The following is a 15481-nucleotide window of genomic DNA, read 5'->3' on the forward strand; positions in this document are numbered from 1 at the left end:
GACTCGTCTCTATCTCCGACCTAAAGAGAGGCGAAACATTCGGGAAAGTTCAATATCCCTTGAATGCATTTCTTGGGGGTCAATGCTCAGAAGCACGCGCGCAAATTTGGCTAGAGCGCTATCGCTGTTGCTTTTTGGGCGGCACATAACATGTGCGAATTGGCTTCGGACGGAACTCATTTAACATGTGATTTGGAGGATGCTACTCGTGAACTCGAATGAATGTTCATGCAGAGGGAAGATGTGTTTATCTTAGACTGGTTCAATATATTTAACTTAACTATATGGACAAATGTTTTGAAGCATACGAAAGACATTGAACTAAACATAAATTAACCCTATGGTCGTTACACTATGGTGAGCCGTCATGCGCTAGCGGTGTTGATCCGCTGGATACGTAGTCCGAAAAAGGCCCTATTTGCAGCGGCATCATTTCTGGAACTCGTGACGCTGGATGACATCTGATAAATGTCGCCCATCAACCAGCACGTGATCCATTTGGGTGTCGCCAGGTGGGTTTGCGAATATTCTTACGTGCGAAGTAGATACTGCTGATTGCCATCCCTCTAGTAGGAGCAAAGGTTAAAATGGAATGGAGAAGTTCCGTTCCAATTACGGGTTGGAAGAAGTCTTCTTTCCCGATCTGCGCATTTACGATGCCGATTACTATCTTGTTCTGGGCACTCTCCGTAGGCCTTATGTAGGCTCTCATAGAACTCATCCTACATGTCATCGGGCTTATCGTTCATTGGCGCATATATGCTGATCAGATTGAAGAACTTGCCCTTCATTCGCACATTCCCCGTTTTTGGGCGAACGTATTTCCTGGATAGCTGCCACGTCCATGCCGACATTCGCAGTTCTCACGTTTCAAGATCCGACTTTCTAATCGTTGTCCCTTATTCGTTGTCGGGACTGGTGACCCGACATGCGCTAGCGATGTTACAGGTATGAGATATTCTCCCTGTATTTTGTTACTTCAAATGTGGATATCTGAGAGATAGTTGTATTGCTATCAGCGGTTCTACTTACCATACGCTGTCAGATTCCACTTTGATCATAGAAGGAAGATAGTCCCGTTCTCAGCCCCTGAAATAGTGTGATATTCGGACCAATGAAACCGAGCTCTCTGTTTGCGAAATTACATTACTGCTACTCTTTTATGTTTCGCAATTAACGTTCCTCTCAGTGTCATCCAGAGGTTTCTTATATTTAGTTAGATTTCAGAGATGAACTAGCCTCTGGCTGAAAATCTCTCTAATAAACATACAAAATAAAATAAAAATATAATAAAAATAGTTAAATTTTCAATTGAAAACTGACGACCCACACTCTGCTGACCGAATCTCAGACTCGAAGTGATCATCAACCTGTTCATAAAGTGGTGTAATCAGATCGTTATCACTCGTCACGTCCGCTTTGTCGATCGTCTTTTTGGCCATCTTTCTTTTCGCGGGTTGTTTCCGATGGAAATGTTTCCAATGATACCTCAGCCCGGCCATCTGTTTGAACTTTTGATTCTCGCACATGTCGCACTTGAATTTGTACTCGCTTCCATGGATGTCGGCATGCTGCTGCAGGAGATGCCTTTTGGTAAAATCCGCCCCGCAAATGTTACATGTGTGAATCTTGATAGTTTTACCGATCAACGGATGGTTGGGATGTTGCTTTGCTTGGTGAATGACCAGATCAACCTTCCTGTAGAAAATCTGCTCACAAACGACACACTTGACCTGTCGATCCACGGTGTGGATAGTCATGTGTTTCAGCATAGGTGCCTTCTGACTAAACTTGCGATTGCATATCTCACACTGGAAGCGACTTCCTTCAGCGTGATTACGTTTGTGCACTAGCAATCCATTCGAGGAGCGGTACTCCTTGCCGCAAATATCGCACGGATACACAACCTTCTTGTGCATGGCTTTGTGACAATACAATCCACTAGGGTGTCGATACGCTGCCGGACATTGGTCACACTTGAAAGGTTTGTCCTTGCTGTGCTGCAACTGGTGACGCCGTAGATCCGTCAAATGTTTGAACAGCTTGCCACAGACAGAACACATCAGACGCTCCCCGTGATGCTCTACGCGCTTGTGATCTTCCAGCATCCCATTGAAGAAGAACGCCTTTGGGCATTGGTCGCATTTGAACCGTTGGTGCTCCTTGTGCTTGGCGCGGTGTATAGATAGGGAAGTTATAGTAGCATACTTTTGACCACACAGCTCGCAGATCAAAGTCTGAAAGAGATGTGGAAGGTATAGTGATCAATCTGATAAACAGACTTATTCAGCTCGGTATAGGTCATTTGGCATAAAGAATATTTAGCATGATATCAAACCAAATTTGAAGCAAATGTCATTCGGCATAATATTTCAGATATATAGAAAAGCTTTCCATAAATTCAATTTTGAAGAGAATGGTTCAGTGCTGCGTATCAGTACATTTAGTTTGAAGATATGCGAACCAATCAGAAGAACCGTTTTACAATTTGCGGTGATTATATCAAATCACCCTTACTTTTATGCCGAATAGCTTTATACCAAATTGCCCGCTCCCTATCAAGCCACTTACCGCAGATTTTTTCACAACTCGATGGACGGTTTTCCTATGTTTCTTCAGTGCTTCCCGACCCTTGCAGATCTCTCCACAAGCGTTACAGGTTTGATCTCCGTGCTTCTTGATGTGCGCTTTCAGGCTTACGTTGTTTCTGAAGCTTCTAACACACAGATGACACCGAAAGGGTTCCCTCTTGATGTGAGCAGTCTTCAGGTGACGATTGAAAACGGGCTTCGTAGGGAGCACTTTGGGACAATAATAACACTGAACGCCTTGTTTGGTGTGCTCGAACGTGTGATATGTCAACATGTATCGCGATCGGAAGCGTGCCGGGCAGTGGGAACACTTGTAGGCTTTCTCCCCGGTATGCGTCCTGAGATGAGCTACGAGGCCACCCTTGGTCATGAAAGACGAATCGCACACTTTACAGTGGAAGTTTTTGATGCCGGCGTGGATTTGCTGGTGGGATTTGAAGCCAGTTCGAGATTTGTAAAGCTTTCCGCAAACACCGCATCTCAGGTTGGTGTTCGGTCCTTTGTCCTAGAAGATTTTTTTGAAAATAGATTACAAAATGCATTCAGTATTGGATAATACATTTACAACTTTACCGATTTTTCGTCCATAAGGGCCAAATTTGGCAAGCTAGAGCTCACAACCAATTATTTATAGACAGATTTGAATAAAATTGTTAAAATCACATTGGACATAACTTGAATTAAAATTGAGTATTTTTTACAGCTTGACAGCTGCTATAAACAGCGCCATATTATTGACGGTCTGTTCCATATATCGAACATTCATCGTTTATACAATCTAAATAATACCCTGAAAATTTGATACATAGTCATGGATCTCGTAAAAATCTTACCCCGACTGTTAAGCCCGGCTCTCCGCATAACACCTACAAGCGCAATATATAACAACAGGCACGAAAGTTCTCACAATCTAACTTGTCGCCTTTCATGAAGATGGGTCATATTACCCATTCCTACCACACCTCCGGTAGCTGTTCTGTTTCCTAGATTGTGCCTATCAACCGATGCAGACAAATGGCCAGGAGAGGGCCCATATTTATGAAATCAGCTCCGATACCATCCTTACCAGCAGCTTTATTGTTCTTGAGCTGATGAGATGATGAGCTACCTCAAAGTTGGGGCTGGTTGGTTTAGATCGTCCGCAGTACTGACGAAGGCATTTCCTCCATTGTCCCAACCTTCATTGCTTGTGCTCTCAGCGCCATTCAAGTGTTCGTCTAAGTGCTGCTTTCACCTTCCGATCATCTCACGCTCGTCCGCCACGATGCTCTCATCCTTATTTATACACATCTCGGCTCGCGGCACGAAGCCGTTGAGCTTCTAATAGAACTTACGTGTTTGTTAAGACCGGTACAGCTGCTCCATCTCCTCGCACATCGTCTCATCCGGGCGGCGTTTTTTCTCCCGAAAGAGGCGGGTCTGCTGTTTCCGTTTCAGTCTATAACGTTCCACGTTCTGCCGGGTCCCTTGCTGCAGCATGACCGCCCGCGGTGCATTCTTCACCTTCAGATTCTGCCTACATTCCTCGTCGAACCAATCCGTCCCACATATCCTACGTTTCTCTCAGCTATATTGTTGATGGCTTCTTTCACTGTTTTCCAGCAGTCCTCACGAGAGGCTTCATTCAGCTCACCCCCTTCCGGTAATGCAGCCTCGAGGTGCAGCGCGTACGCAGTTGCGACATCCGGTTGTTTAAGCCGCTCTAGATCATACCGGGCGGCCGTCGGTACCGTACGTTGTTAACGACGGAGAGTTTTGGCCGCAGTTTAACGATCACCAAATAGTGGTCAGAGTCGATGTCAGCGCCAGGGTTGCAAATATTTGAAGAAACAAATTGAATGTGAAAACAAAATAATATCAGTGTGGGCTTTCAAAGTTGCAATGATTTCTCGCGTAACTTTTCAAAACGGCCTATCTAACAATTCACACATTTCGAGTAAATCGAGCTTGAAGGTTGTGAAAATATATTTTGAAACTGTATCAAAATGAAACATTTTTTTCCCACTGTGTTGCTTGTAGAGGGAAGCAGTGTAATAGAGTTCAACGTAAGAAATTAAATTTTGTCAATTTATTTGGAAATTACACTGAAATCTATAAAAACATCAGATAGGACGTTTTGACCAAAAATATGTACATAGGATAAATCACATAGGTCGTTCTGTTTCAACAATTGTTACATTGGACATTCACTTCGGTCATTTTGTTTCAGTTATAGTAACATCGGACATTTTGATTTGAGCACACAGCAAGCATGTTTTATTTCATTTTGTATCCACGTGCGTTGAACTGCTTCAACATTCAAGTTGAACTGCTCATTTTGTTGCGGTGTGATAATCGCAGGCACCAGCTGTGCTTTGTTTTGATTCATTCAATGCCACGACGTCACTTTTTCCTCTCCGTCTGTGTGTCCTATGTAACAACAGAAGGAGGGAAAACGTTGAGCTGTACATGGGACTTTTTGCTTTCTCGCTGTTTCTCTCTCAATCTTCTCCCCGTTTCAATGCTGGTTTCGCCCACACTTGTTCGTGTGTGAGTTACCCACTGCACGATGGGTGGTGACGACTGTGTTGCATTCGGCACCAGCCGTCGGCGCAAACAAGAAATAGCGGTGGGAAATGATGACGATGACGGCGCCGTCGATTGTGTTGTAGGAAACCAATGCCAAACAAATACATACACCTTCTCCGCTCTTCGGTGAATGATTGCTCTGCAAATACCTATATGTGCGCAAGTCGCGCATGCACGTTGCTCGTGTTGCTGCCATGCCAAAATAGTTTTGTGTACCTCGTTCTCTTTTTGTTATTAATATTAATATTATTATTAATATTTGAGCGTATTCAATATTGCGAGGCAGAGCGACTCTGAAAATATCGACATTTTGTTGCGGTGTGCTAATTGGAGACACCAGCTATGCTTTGTTTTGATTCATTCAATCCCACGACGTCATTTCTTCCCCTCCGTCTATGTGTCCTATGTAACAACAGAAGGAAGGGAAACGTTGAGCTGTATGTAGGACATTTTGCTCTCTCACTGATTCTCCCTCAATTTTTCCCCCGTTTTTATGACGGTTTCGCCCACATGATCATGTGTGAGTTTCCCACTGCATGACGTGGTGGTGGTGACGGCTGTGTTGCAATCAGCACCAGCCGACGGTTGAAACAAGAAATTGCGGTAGGGAATGATGACGATGACGACGCCGTCCATCTTGTTGTAGGAACTTGAGAAAGGAGCCCACGTCTAACAACATACAGCTTCTCCTCTCTTCAGTGATTGATCGCTCTGAAAATATGTGTGAGCAAGTCGCGCATGTACGTTGCTTGTGCTGCTGCCGGGAAGCATATTTATACGCTTGATCGATCATGCATCTGAATTAGATTGATACAATAACATCATGATGCTCAATCTTGTGCTTAATATCATTCCCCTATATGCATGCAATGTGCTAATAATATGAAAAGAGAAGTTGCAGCTGATCCAATCCATCGAAACGGTAAAACATGGTTTGGCAAAAAGACCAAAATACCGTTTTGTGTAACTCATTCTCTTTTTGTCACTTGAGCGTTTTCAATTTTGCGAGGCAGTGCGACTCTGAAAATATCGACTGAAATGATTGAGAAGCAGTTATTATGGCATTCTATACATCTAAGTAGTGTCTCAGACACGCTTCTACAAATCATTCTACCTTTTAAACTCCATTTCAAAGCTTTATTCAGGAATGTCCAATGTAACATTAGAATCGTGTTTATTCATAAATGTTACATAGGACATGTGGTTGGTTCTCTGATCAAAGGTCCAATGTAACAATTGATTAAAAGCGATGCAGTTTTGAACATTGGTCATTTTGTTAAGCTTTTAATAGATTGATTTATTGTTAATATATCAGAACGAGTGTTCTAGTGTGCTGCTAAGTGGTGCAACGCAAATGATTTGCAATGATAATCTCGATTTGTTTACATTTGTTACTTAGGACGTTTTGAAAAGTTACGCGAGATTTCCTCTCTCCATCTTCGTTCTCACGACGACGAGATACCAAGTTCATCTTCTCGCTTGCTTTGTTTTGGCTATCAGGGTTGTCATTTTCGATGATGATGAATGGACTGAGTTCATTCATCATTTTCATTTGGATGTTCCTTTTTGTTACATTCATCCGCAAACGTCTCAGTTCATGCGCGATGTCATTGAGTGCATCGAGCCGCTAAAGTCATAATTCATTTTAATCTAGTGAAATTTTCACGCGGAACGCCGGTCTTGTTTTGTGGAATTTTTAAAGTGTTGTGCGAAAAATGGCTTCTACTTCAAGCAATTTGAAAAGAAAACGGTCCATGATGGAGATTGCTGCGTCCTTCATTATACGAGACGACGATAAAGCCCGCTGCTGTTGGGCAGAGGTGGACACACCACAACGCAGAACAGGGTCACCGAAGCGGAACGCGGAACCAGGATTTCGGTAGGAAAGAAACAACTACAACTTGACTACTGTACGCAACGAGAAAGCTTTAATAAACACGTCTGAACGGATTGAACATCACTTTATGGATGAATGGCAAACTTTCCATTCTCCCTTTCTTCCTCGCTATTTGGCGCGCTCGCCGCCTGCCTTACTGGCGCATGCGTCGCAGCCTCACTCATACAGCTACATACATCCAGTGCTGCCGCTTTGCATACGAGGCACAATCATTGCATACTCCAACACTCCTCCTCAATGTTGTCCTCGTACTCGTCCGCATCCTCTCTGCCTTTCTTTGCCGGGTTGATCTCCTCCTGCTTCAAACAACGTAATCAACCAACCGGTCGGGTCGAATTCCACGATTGCTCCTCCTGGATCGTCTAACTTTCCTCCAGTCATCAGCATCCGTATCCGAGTTTCCACTGTGGGACTCCGCCACTTGCAACGGCTCCACTTCCTCGCTTGAAGTGCCCGCATCGAAGTATTCTTCTTCTTCTTCACGTTCTTCGGCTCTACTCGGCTTCTTCTCCGAATACCAGCTCACCACACCGACTGGTGAACTTCTTCCCTTCGTTGTCTTCTTCTCGCCAATTATCGGCCGCTGGCCCTCCACTTTCTTCTCAACTTTCGCCAACTTCAGCCGATACAACGACCCTGACTTTTCACCAATCACAACTTTCTTCCCGGATGCATCACAAATATCGCAACCATCCTTCTTTAATTTAACCGAAAAATATTTTGCCGTCAGTCTGTCCACTGACACGAGTCCACTCTTCAACGACGGAACGTACAACACATCGGTGAGCTTAATCTCCACTTTGCTTCCGTTCCCGTCCACACCGTTCACAAAACCTTCGCCACAACCAGCAGCGGTAACCACTTTACCATTCGCTAACACTACACTCGGGCCTTTTCTTTCTTTCAGCGATTTGAAAAAGTTTCTATCGCTCGTCATGTGCCGACTTGCTCCACTGTCAATGTACCAGCACTTTTGCTGATCCACTCCAGCCATAAAACACACACTGGCACCACAATTTTCGTCCTTCGCTTGTCTCGCGTTTTGCCGCACACGCACTCTGTCGTCCGGCTTCTTCTTATCTTCGCACTCTCGTTCTAGCTCCTGCTTCGCTAGCAAAAATGATCGACAGTTGCGACGCAAATGACCGGGCTTGTCGCAAAAGAAGCATCTCCTTACTGGCGCTCTATTGCCGAGTCCACCCACGCTTTGCACTTCGTTTCGCATTATCACACTTTTCATCGCTTTCGTCTCATATTGCCTTTCACTCATTTCGCCGGAACGCTCTCTCCGACGGTCGAACTCATCGATCAGCTTCGACTTCACAAGCTGCATCGTAATGTCCGCATCGGCACGACTCTCCAACGCCGTCACCAAACCACCATACGAATCAGGCAAGCTACGCAAGATCATCGCAATCCGCAGCGACTCCTCTAGCTGTTGGCCTGCATTCGTCAAACGGTCGAACAAATCGTCCAACACCACTAGATGACTCTCAAGGTCACCTTCTTCCGCGAGATTTAACGAGCACAGTTTCTTCAGCAAAGATACACGTGACGTTACCGTGTTCTTCTCGTGATATGCTTTCAAACCATCCCAGAAAGCTTTCGCACTGTCCGCTTCTTTCACCAAACCGAACTGATTGTCGTCTATACACAGTCCGATAGTGGCACGAGCTTTCCGATCGTCTTTCGTCCACTGATCGGTCACTACAGCCGGCCTCGCATCACCGACCACATACCACAGCTCCTCCCTGGTCAGGAGCATCTCCATCCGGAACTTCCATATTTGCCAATTCTGATTGTTCAGTCTAGCAAACGCAAACTTGTTCACATCCGCCATTTTGTCCACGCAAAATCACCACCGCGGAGAAAACAACGCACACACACTCACACACGGCGTGATCACTTTCACTCTCGCGCAACCTTTTCCCTACGCAAACCGGAACCTTCCCTTCGGCACTGCTGGGCCAATAACCTGTTGGGCAGAGGTGGACACACCACAACGCAGAACAGGGTCACCGAAGCGGAACGCGGAACCAGGATTTCGGTAGGAAAGAAACAACTACAACTTGACTACTGTACGCAACGAGAAAGCTTTAATAAACACGTCTGAACGGATTGAACATCACTTTATGGATGAATGGCAAACTTTCCATTCTCCCTTTCTTCCTCGCTATTTGGCGCGCTCGCCGCCTGCCTTACTGGCGCATGCGTCGCAGCCTCACTCATACAGCTACATACATCCAGTGCTGCCGCTTTGCATACGAGGCACAATCATTGCATACTCCAACAGCTGCAACATAGAACCGAACGGAGGATGCAATTATGTGAAGTCGAAGTATGACCCGGGAAACTTCATACGACATTTCCGCTTGAAGCACAGCGAACTCGCGAACGCCAATGGATTGCTGAAGGATTATGTACCACCTCCTAAGAAACCTCGGGTTGTTGCAAAACGCCCCATCGCTATTGATTTGCAGCTACTGATCGAAGCGGTTGTCAGGTTGGTCACCGATCATGGATTGCCGTTGTCGTGTTTCGAGTGGGACGGCTTCCGCTTGCTGCTGGAACCTATTTGCCAAGCTGTTGGGTGCACGTTGAACAGGGAAACCGTCAAAGAACATCTGCGGATTATGTCCCAGCGAGTGAAAGAGATTTTGAAGGATGAGATGAAGGAAAAACTTATTTGCCTGAAGGTGGACTCTGCATCCTGTCACAATCGGCACATTCTTGGCGTGAATGTACAGTACGCCCATGGGGAAAAAGTAGTAATACGTACTCTCGGTAAGTGTAATATTATTAGGAAAAAAAACGCAAATATTGCATCACAGATAAACAGATGTCACTGTACTGTGTCTGTGGTATGTAATCAATCTACCAACCGCAGCGCTCTCATCGCTTTTGTTCGTGTTTGAAATTTACACACTACCGCAACCTGTTTGCCCATTGCCCAAGTACAGTAATTTTAGCATTGGGCGTACAAGTTCTCGCGACTATGATTTTGATCGTGATTTATTCTAAGTGTTACGTCTTTTAGTCTGTGATTGCACATTTTATCCGCCACTAGATTATCGCAGCAGTTTTTCCAAGTGCGAAACGGGAATAAAAGTGCGCTATTGAACTGTACCGGTGTCTTCAGCGGAGTTGACATTCTTTGTGAATCAATTATGCATTGCAATTATGCAATAATGATTCAATGCAATTATGCACTTCATGACTATCTGCACAGACTATTATGTAGTGGAAAAAATGCATAATAAAAAAACATACCGGACAGCGCACAAACTTTGCATTAAATTAGGACAAGGCGGGGCAAGATGAGCACTTTAATAACAAGGAACTGTTTAAAGAACATGTTTTTTATCATCCATAAAAATAAAGGGTTCAAAAAATAAATAATTTATTGAATAAAATGATTAAACGAAAAATATGTTTTCCTGCTGGCTTGAATATGCTACGGGCAAGAAAGGCAATACCTTAAATTTGTTAGCTATCAATGTTTGCTCCACAGACAAACAGAAGTAACACTCTAATAATTTTTATCACACAGCCAAATTCTAATATTACCGCCACCACCGTGGTTGGCCAAATGAAGTATTTTTAGCATTGGGCATAAATGTTCACGTGACTATGTTTTGAATTGATAATGGACCGATGCACGAGTTCACTATTTGACGTTTGAGCGGTGTCGTGTTATTTACGTGACCATAGCAACGAGTGAATTCGGCACCGCTCAAACGTCAAATTAGTGAACTCGTGCATTGGTCTATTGTTCTACAGTCAAACCTCCATGAGTCGATATCTGAAGGGACCACCGACTCATGGAAATGTCGAGTCGTGGAAACAAACTCCTTGTAAATCTGTTCGAGGGGACCATCATAGTAACCATGAAATTTTGTTTTTCGTATGGTTCCATGAGTCGATATCGAGTCATGGAACATCGACTCATGGAGGTTTCACTGTAGCTGTTATGCCTGTTTGTCTGTGGTTGCTCATTACTACGCGTTGTATATTCTGAATCATACGGACTGTTCATTTTATAAAGTGGACACTTTATTTGTGCTATTCTTTTTTTATTTATTGATAAAATCGTAATCGGTTTTCTGTGTATCCTTCAACTATTATTCTACATTGCTATGAAAATATAAGATCTTAGAAAATGCGTTTGGTTGAAGAGCTAAATAGTTTTTCCAAAAACTCCTAAGAAAAGCTGTTCGTCAAAGTTTAACATTATTTTTCCCAAACAAAAATCCTCATTTTTATGAACAAACTGTATAGTTGTATCCTTTACTGTTCTATTAAAGGTATATCTTTTAAAATTTCAATTATATTCCACCATTCTCTGACATTAGGTATCTTTAGTGATTTACCCATTTATGGCCAAATTTGCTAAAACACCATCCTTTCACTCCCAGCAAAAAAGAAAAGTAAAAAGCGTATTCAAAACTAGTATGGATTACTAAAGAAACTATATTTGTATAAACGAGCGCTAAATCGTGAGTTTAAACCACAGTCTTAAGTATAAATTTTACTTTTTATGATAGTTTTACTAAAAAGTCTCATACTTTTTTTTAATCTCGTTAATAAAGTCAAACCAACCATCATACTTTTAAAATCATGTACGCATATTTATCGATCTACAGCAAATTGTAAACGGTTTTCTCCGAATATTTCCATTGGTAATCTCAGAATAACATATTATGGAAATAATATGTGGGAAATAAAATCGATTTTATTACAGCAGTGTTGCCAATTTTGATGATTGTCAATGTACTTTGAAACGTCTTCTAAGAATAAAGCAATTGTGTGTCTATTGTGCTTTAAATCTGACGTAGGGACTAAATAAGTAACTATATGAAGGCGTAAGTCATTTTTCATAATAATACTATATTAGCACTTCCGTCAGAACATACTTAAAACCAAAAAATTCTACTCATATCAGTTCTCTTCAAATTTAAAATATTTTTCTCTAAAAAATATAGGGGAAAAATGATTTTATTATACCTGTAAAATTGTTGCTCCAATAATAACTTGATTTTTTTCATCAGGCTCCTGATTGATAATGCTTTTGAAGAACAAGCTTTTTTTCAAAATAAAAAACATGAATTGTCGAATTTTCCAGCCTATTTCTAACAATCATTGATTTTGATACCCTCCAAAAATCGACCGTTCTAATCGTTGTTCCATATTCGTGTGAAACTTAATTATTTTGGAGAATTTTTATTATCACAACATTGTAAAATACTAGTCGAACTATGTACAGAAAACCGATTGAAATTTCAATGATAATTTAAAAAATACAGCATGCACAAGGTGTCCACTTTATAAAATGAACAGTCCTTATTTTGCTGAATATTTTCAGCAAAAAAGAAACTTGAATCCATTCTTAACTTGGAGATATGAACATTTTTATTTTATTAGGAATGCAAGTAAAAGATGAGACACTATTATTCAACGGCTCAATTTTATGAATATAACCTGAACAGATGTAATCAAGCTCATTAAATTTTCCTTCAAAACCTACCTTTGCTCTGCTATTATTTCATACTAGGTGAACCACTTCCCCTGGCCTATGTAATATCATTCGTTTGGCATGAACTTATATAAATTTAGTGAGCATATACGGTGAGTAATAGTTATTTTTGGAAACGTTAAAAAAATATTTTACTAAAAAAACTGAAAAACTTATACATATTAATACCTGTTTGCACATAAATTGAATTCCAAAGCGATAACAAGTACTAAATCTGATTGTACAAGGACCGTAATTATATAAATTTGATTATACTTAAAATTTCATTTAGCTACAAGAAAAATAAAATTTTAATACCACTCAAAATTTATTTTGCTTAAGGTGAAGATGAATCCAGATCCGTGCTCTTGAAAATTTGAACTTTGGCTTCGAAAAGTTCAAATTTTCAAGAGCACGGATCTGGAGAACCGAACATCCGTTCAAGCTGAAAACTTAATCGATTGGTCACTAGCTGATGGTGACCAATCGATTATATTTTCAGCTCAAACGGATGTTTGGTTCTCCAGATCCGTGCTCTTAAAAATTTGAACTTTGGCTTCGTTGCATCTTCACCTTAAATTAAAAAAAAAAAACTCATTGTTTTAAACTATTCGCTAGTAAATTCAAACTTGAAGCAATGATATTATTATATTTTTTTCTTTCGACATGAATATCATTATAGAAGTCTAGTCAATATGTTTGAGTAGAAATAGAAAATTTGGGAAACACTCAAAATACCTTTTACCTAAAAAACTACTAAAAATCTTGTTATGTAAAACCGTTAATAATTCATAAATATAGTGTAGTTAACCGTCAGAGAAACACAAGGTTTTAGATTGTTGGCCCATAAACAAAATGCAAAGCTATAATATATTTTTTGACAAAAATTTGCTTTTAGATTTTCAGTGAACATGTTTGAAGAAAAATAAAAATTTTAAATAGAACTCAAAATTGATTTTACCAAAAAAAAAAAAAGAGCTAGAAAACATCCTATTATTTCACCATTTTTTTATTGTAAATCAAAGCTCAAAGTGATGATATGTTGTTTTTCGACCTGAGTTTGATTGCATAAGACATGTATGTTTTAATTTATGATTTGCTGGCAAGAAGCCCTTTTATGTAGTTATTCCATAAAAATAAATTTTGAATGCAATCAAAAATTTCTACTTCTACCCAAACATGTTTAGTTCACTGCTATAATAAAAACTTATGGCGAAAAAACTAGATGTCATCGCTTCAAATTTTGATTTATTGATATTTAATTTAAAAATAGGGTTTTTGTAGTTTTGAAATTGAAATAAATTTGAAGAGTAAACAAAAAATATATTTCTGCAAAAACATATTCAATACACTTACTTCAGCAAATATGATTCGGTCGAAAGAATCACCAGTTATCACTTTGAATTATGCTTTATCAACAGTTTAAAAAAAATGAAGTTTTCCGTAGTTTTCTAATTGAAAGATATTTTCAGCGTAAACTATTTTTGCTTAAGCATGTTCGCTGAGCTTCTACAATCAAATTCATGTACAAAGAACTACATATCACAGGGTCAAGTTTTACCACTTTCAATTTTTTGTTGTTTCTTAAGTAAAACAAATTTGAAAATTATAATTTATCACCTTAAAAATAATAAATTGTTTAATTTATGCCATAAATCCTAAACAAGTAAAACGAGGAAGTACATTTTGTTAAATAACTTTGGGTATACTATGTATATAAATAACTTTTCAAAGGATAACGATCATGAATAATATCTGATTCCAATGCTGGAAAATAAATTGAAAATCGCTTGAAAAACGACGGAGCCATGCATAGTCAAAGTATAGTTCATTATGGACACTTTGTAGTAAGCGTAAATTTTCTCCCCTTGGTAGTTGAACTTTTCCAACCGATATTATTTTTTACAATACTTACTGCTCCTAAAGGTCTGAACAAAATGCAAAATTTACCCCTTGTGGAAATGTCAGATAGCGATGACAAACTTTCAACTTTTTTTTTAGAGCTTCACCATAGATCCATTTTTTTGCTGAAACTGTGTTTATTTTATGGGAACATAACTATTGATAACAACTTCGGGACTTAAGTACAATTGTGAAATACCTTAGGCGTTGAGGGGTGCCCATCTTAATCCGTCTTACCCATTATTTTAAAATCAATGAAGATACACTCCCCCCCACCCTCTGTTACACATTATGTAACTTTATGTAACATAAAAAATTACGTATGAGTCATCAGCTGCCAAACTTCTGAAAAATCAGCCAGAAAGCTTAACGTAAACTATTGACGCATTCTAAATAGATCACATATGCACTACTAACAAAATACATACATTTTTTAGGGATGGTCGAAGTCAAACAGAGTCAGACCGCGGCATTTCTTAAAACTAAAATATTGGACACATTAGCTGAATACAACGTGCCAATTGAAAATATTTTCTCGGTAACAGTAGACAACGGGGCCAACATGGTGGCAGCTGTTAAAAAGTTACGCCAAGAATTGGAGCAAGCGTTGTTGGAGAAACTAGATGATGGAAATGAGGATTTTGAGAAGACAACAGATGACCATGAACCGGAACGCGATATTTCCGCTGAACTGTGCGTTGAATTCCAGGAGCGCATCAATCTCGTGAGATGTGCGGTGCACACTCTGCAACTGTCGATACTGGATGTTGTGAACAAGTCCCACGAAAGCGTAAAAGGTCTAACTGAACTGGCGAGAAAATCAAAAAACATGAAGTACCAGACAAATTTTGACCACCACAATGCCACACATCCTCAAATTTGGTGCCAAACCAGATGGGGTGGAATCTTTGAAATGGTGGAGGCATTTAAAACTCAGAGGACTTTCTTCGAACAACTGGCTGCTCAGTTTCCAGAGCTTGGTACGTATCTCTTAATCTTTTCAGAAAAGCA

At 40.6% G+C, this 15481-nt stretch overlaps 1 protein-coding gene across 2 annotated transcripts in view; it reads right to left on the reverse strand.

The window, feature by feature from the left end:
* Positions 1-1130: 1130 nt before the first annotated feature.
* Positions 1131-15481, reverse strand: part of LOC5568191 (zinc finger protein 135) — a 35768-nt gene continuing 21417 nt past the window's right edge. For both annotated transcript variants that reach the window (XM_021848231.1, XM_021848230.1), the window contains exons 5-6: positions 2572-3096; positions 1131-2237 (exon numbers count right to left, since the gene is read on the reverse strand). In XM_021848231.1, the coding sequence (XP_021703923.1) occupies positions 1308-2237; positions 2572-3096 (1455 nt within the window). In that variant the 3' untranslated portion in view covers positions 1131-1307. The remainder of the gene's footprint in view (positions 2238-2571; positions 3097-15481) is intronic.

Source organism: Aedes aegypti, chromosome 2, assembly GCF_002204515.2.
Source record: "Aedes aegypti strain LVP_AGWG chromosome 2, AaegL5.0 Primary Assembly, whole genome shotgun sequence".
NCBI classification, from domain to species: Eukaryota; Metazoa; Arthropoda; class Insecta; order Diptera; family Culicidae; genus Aedes; species Aedes aegypti.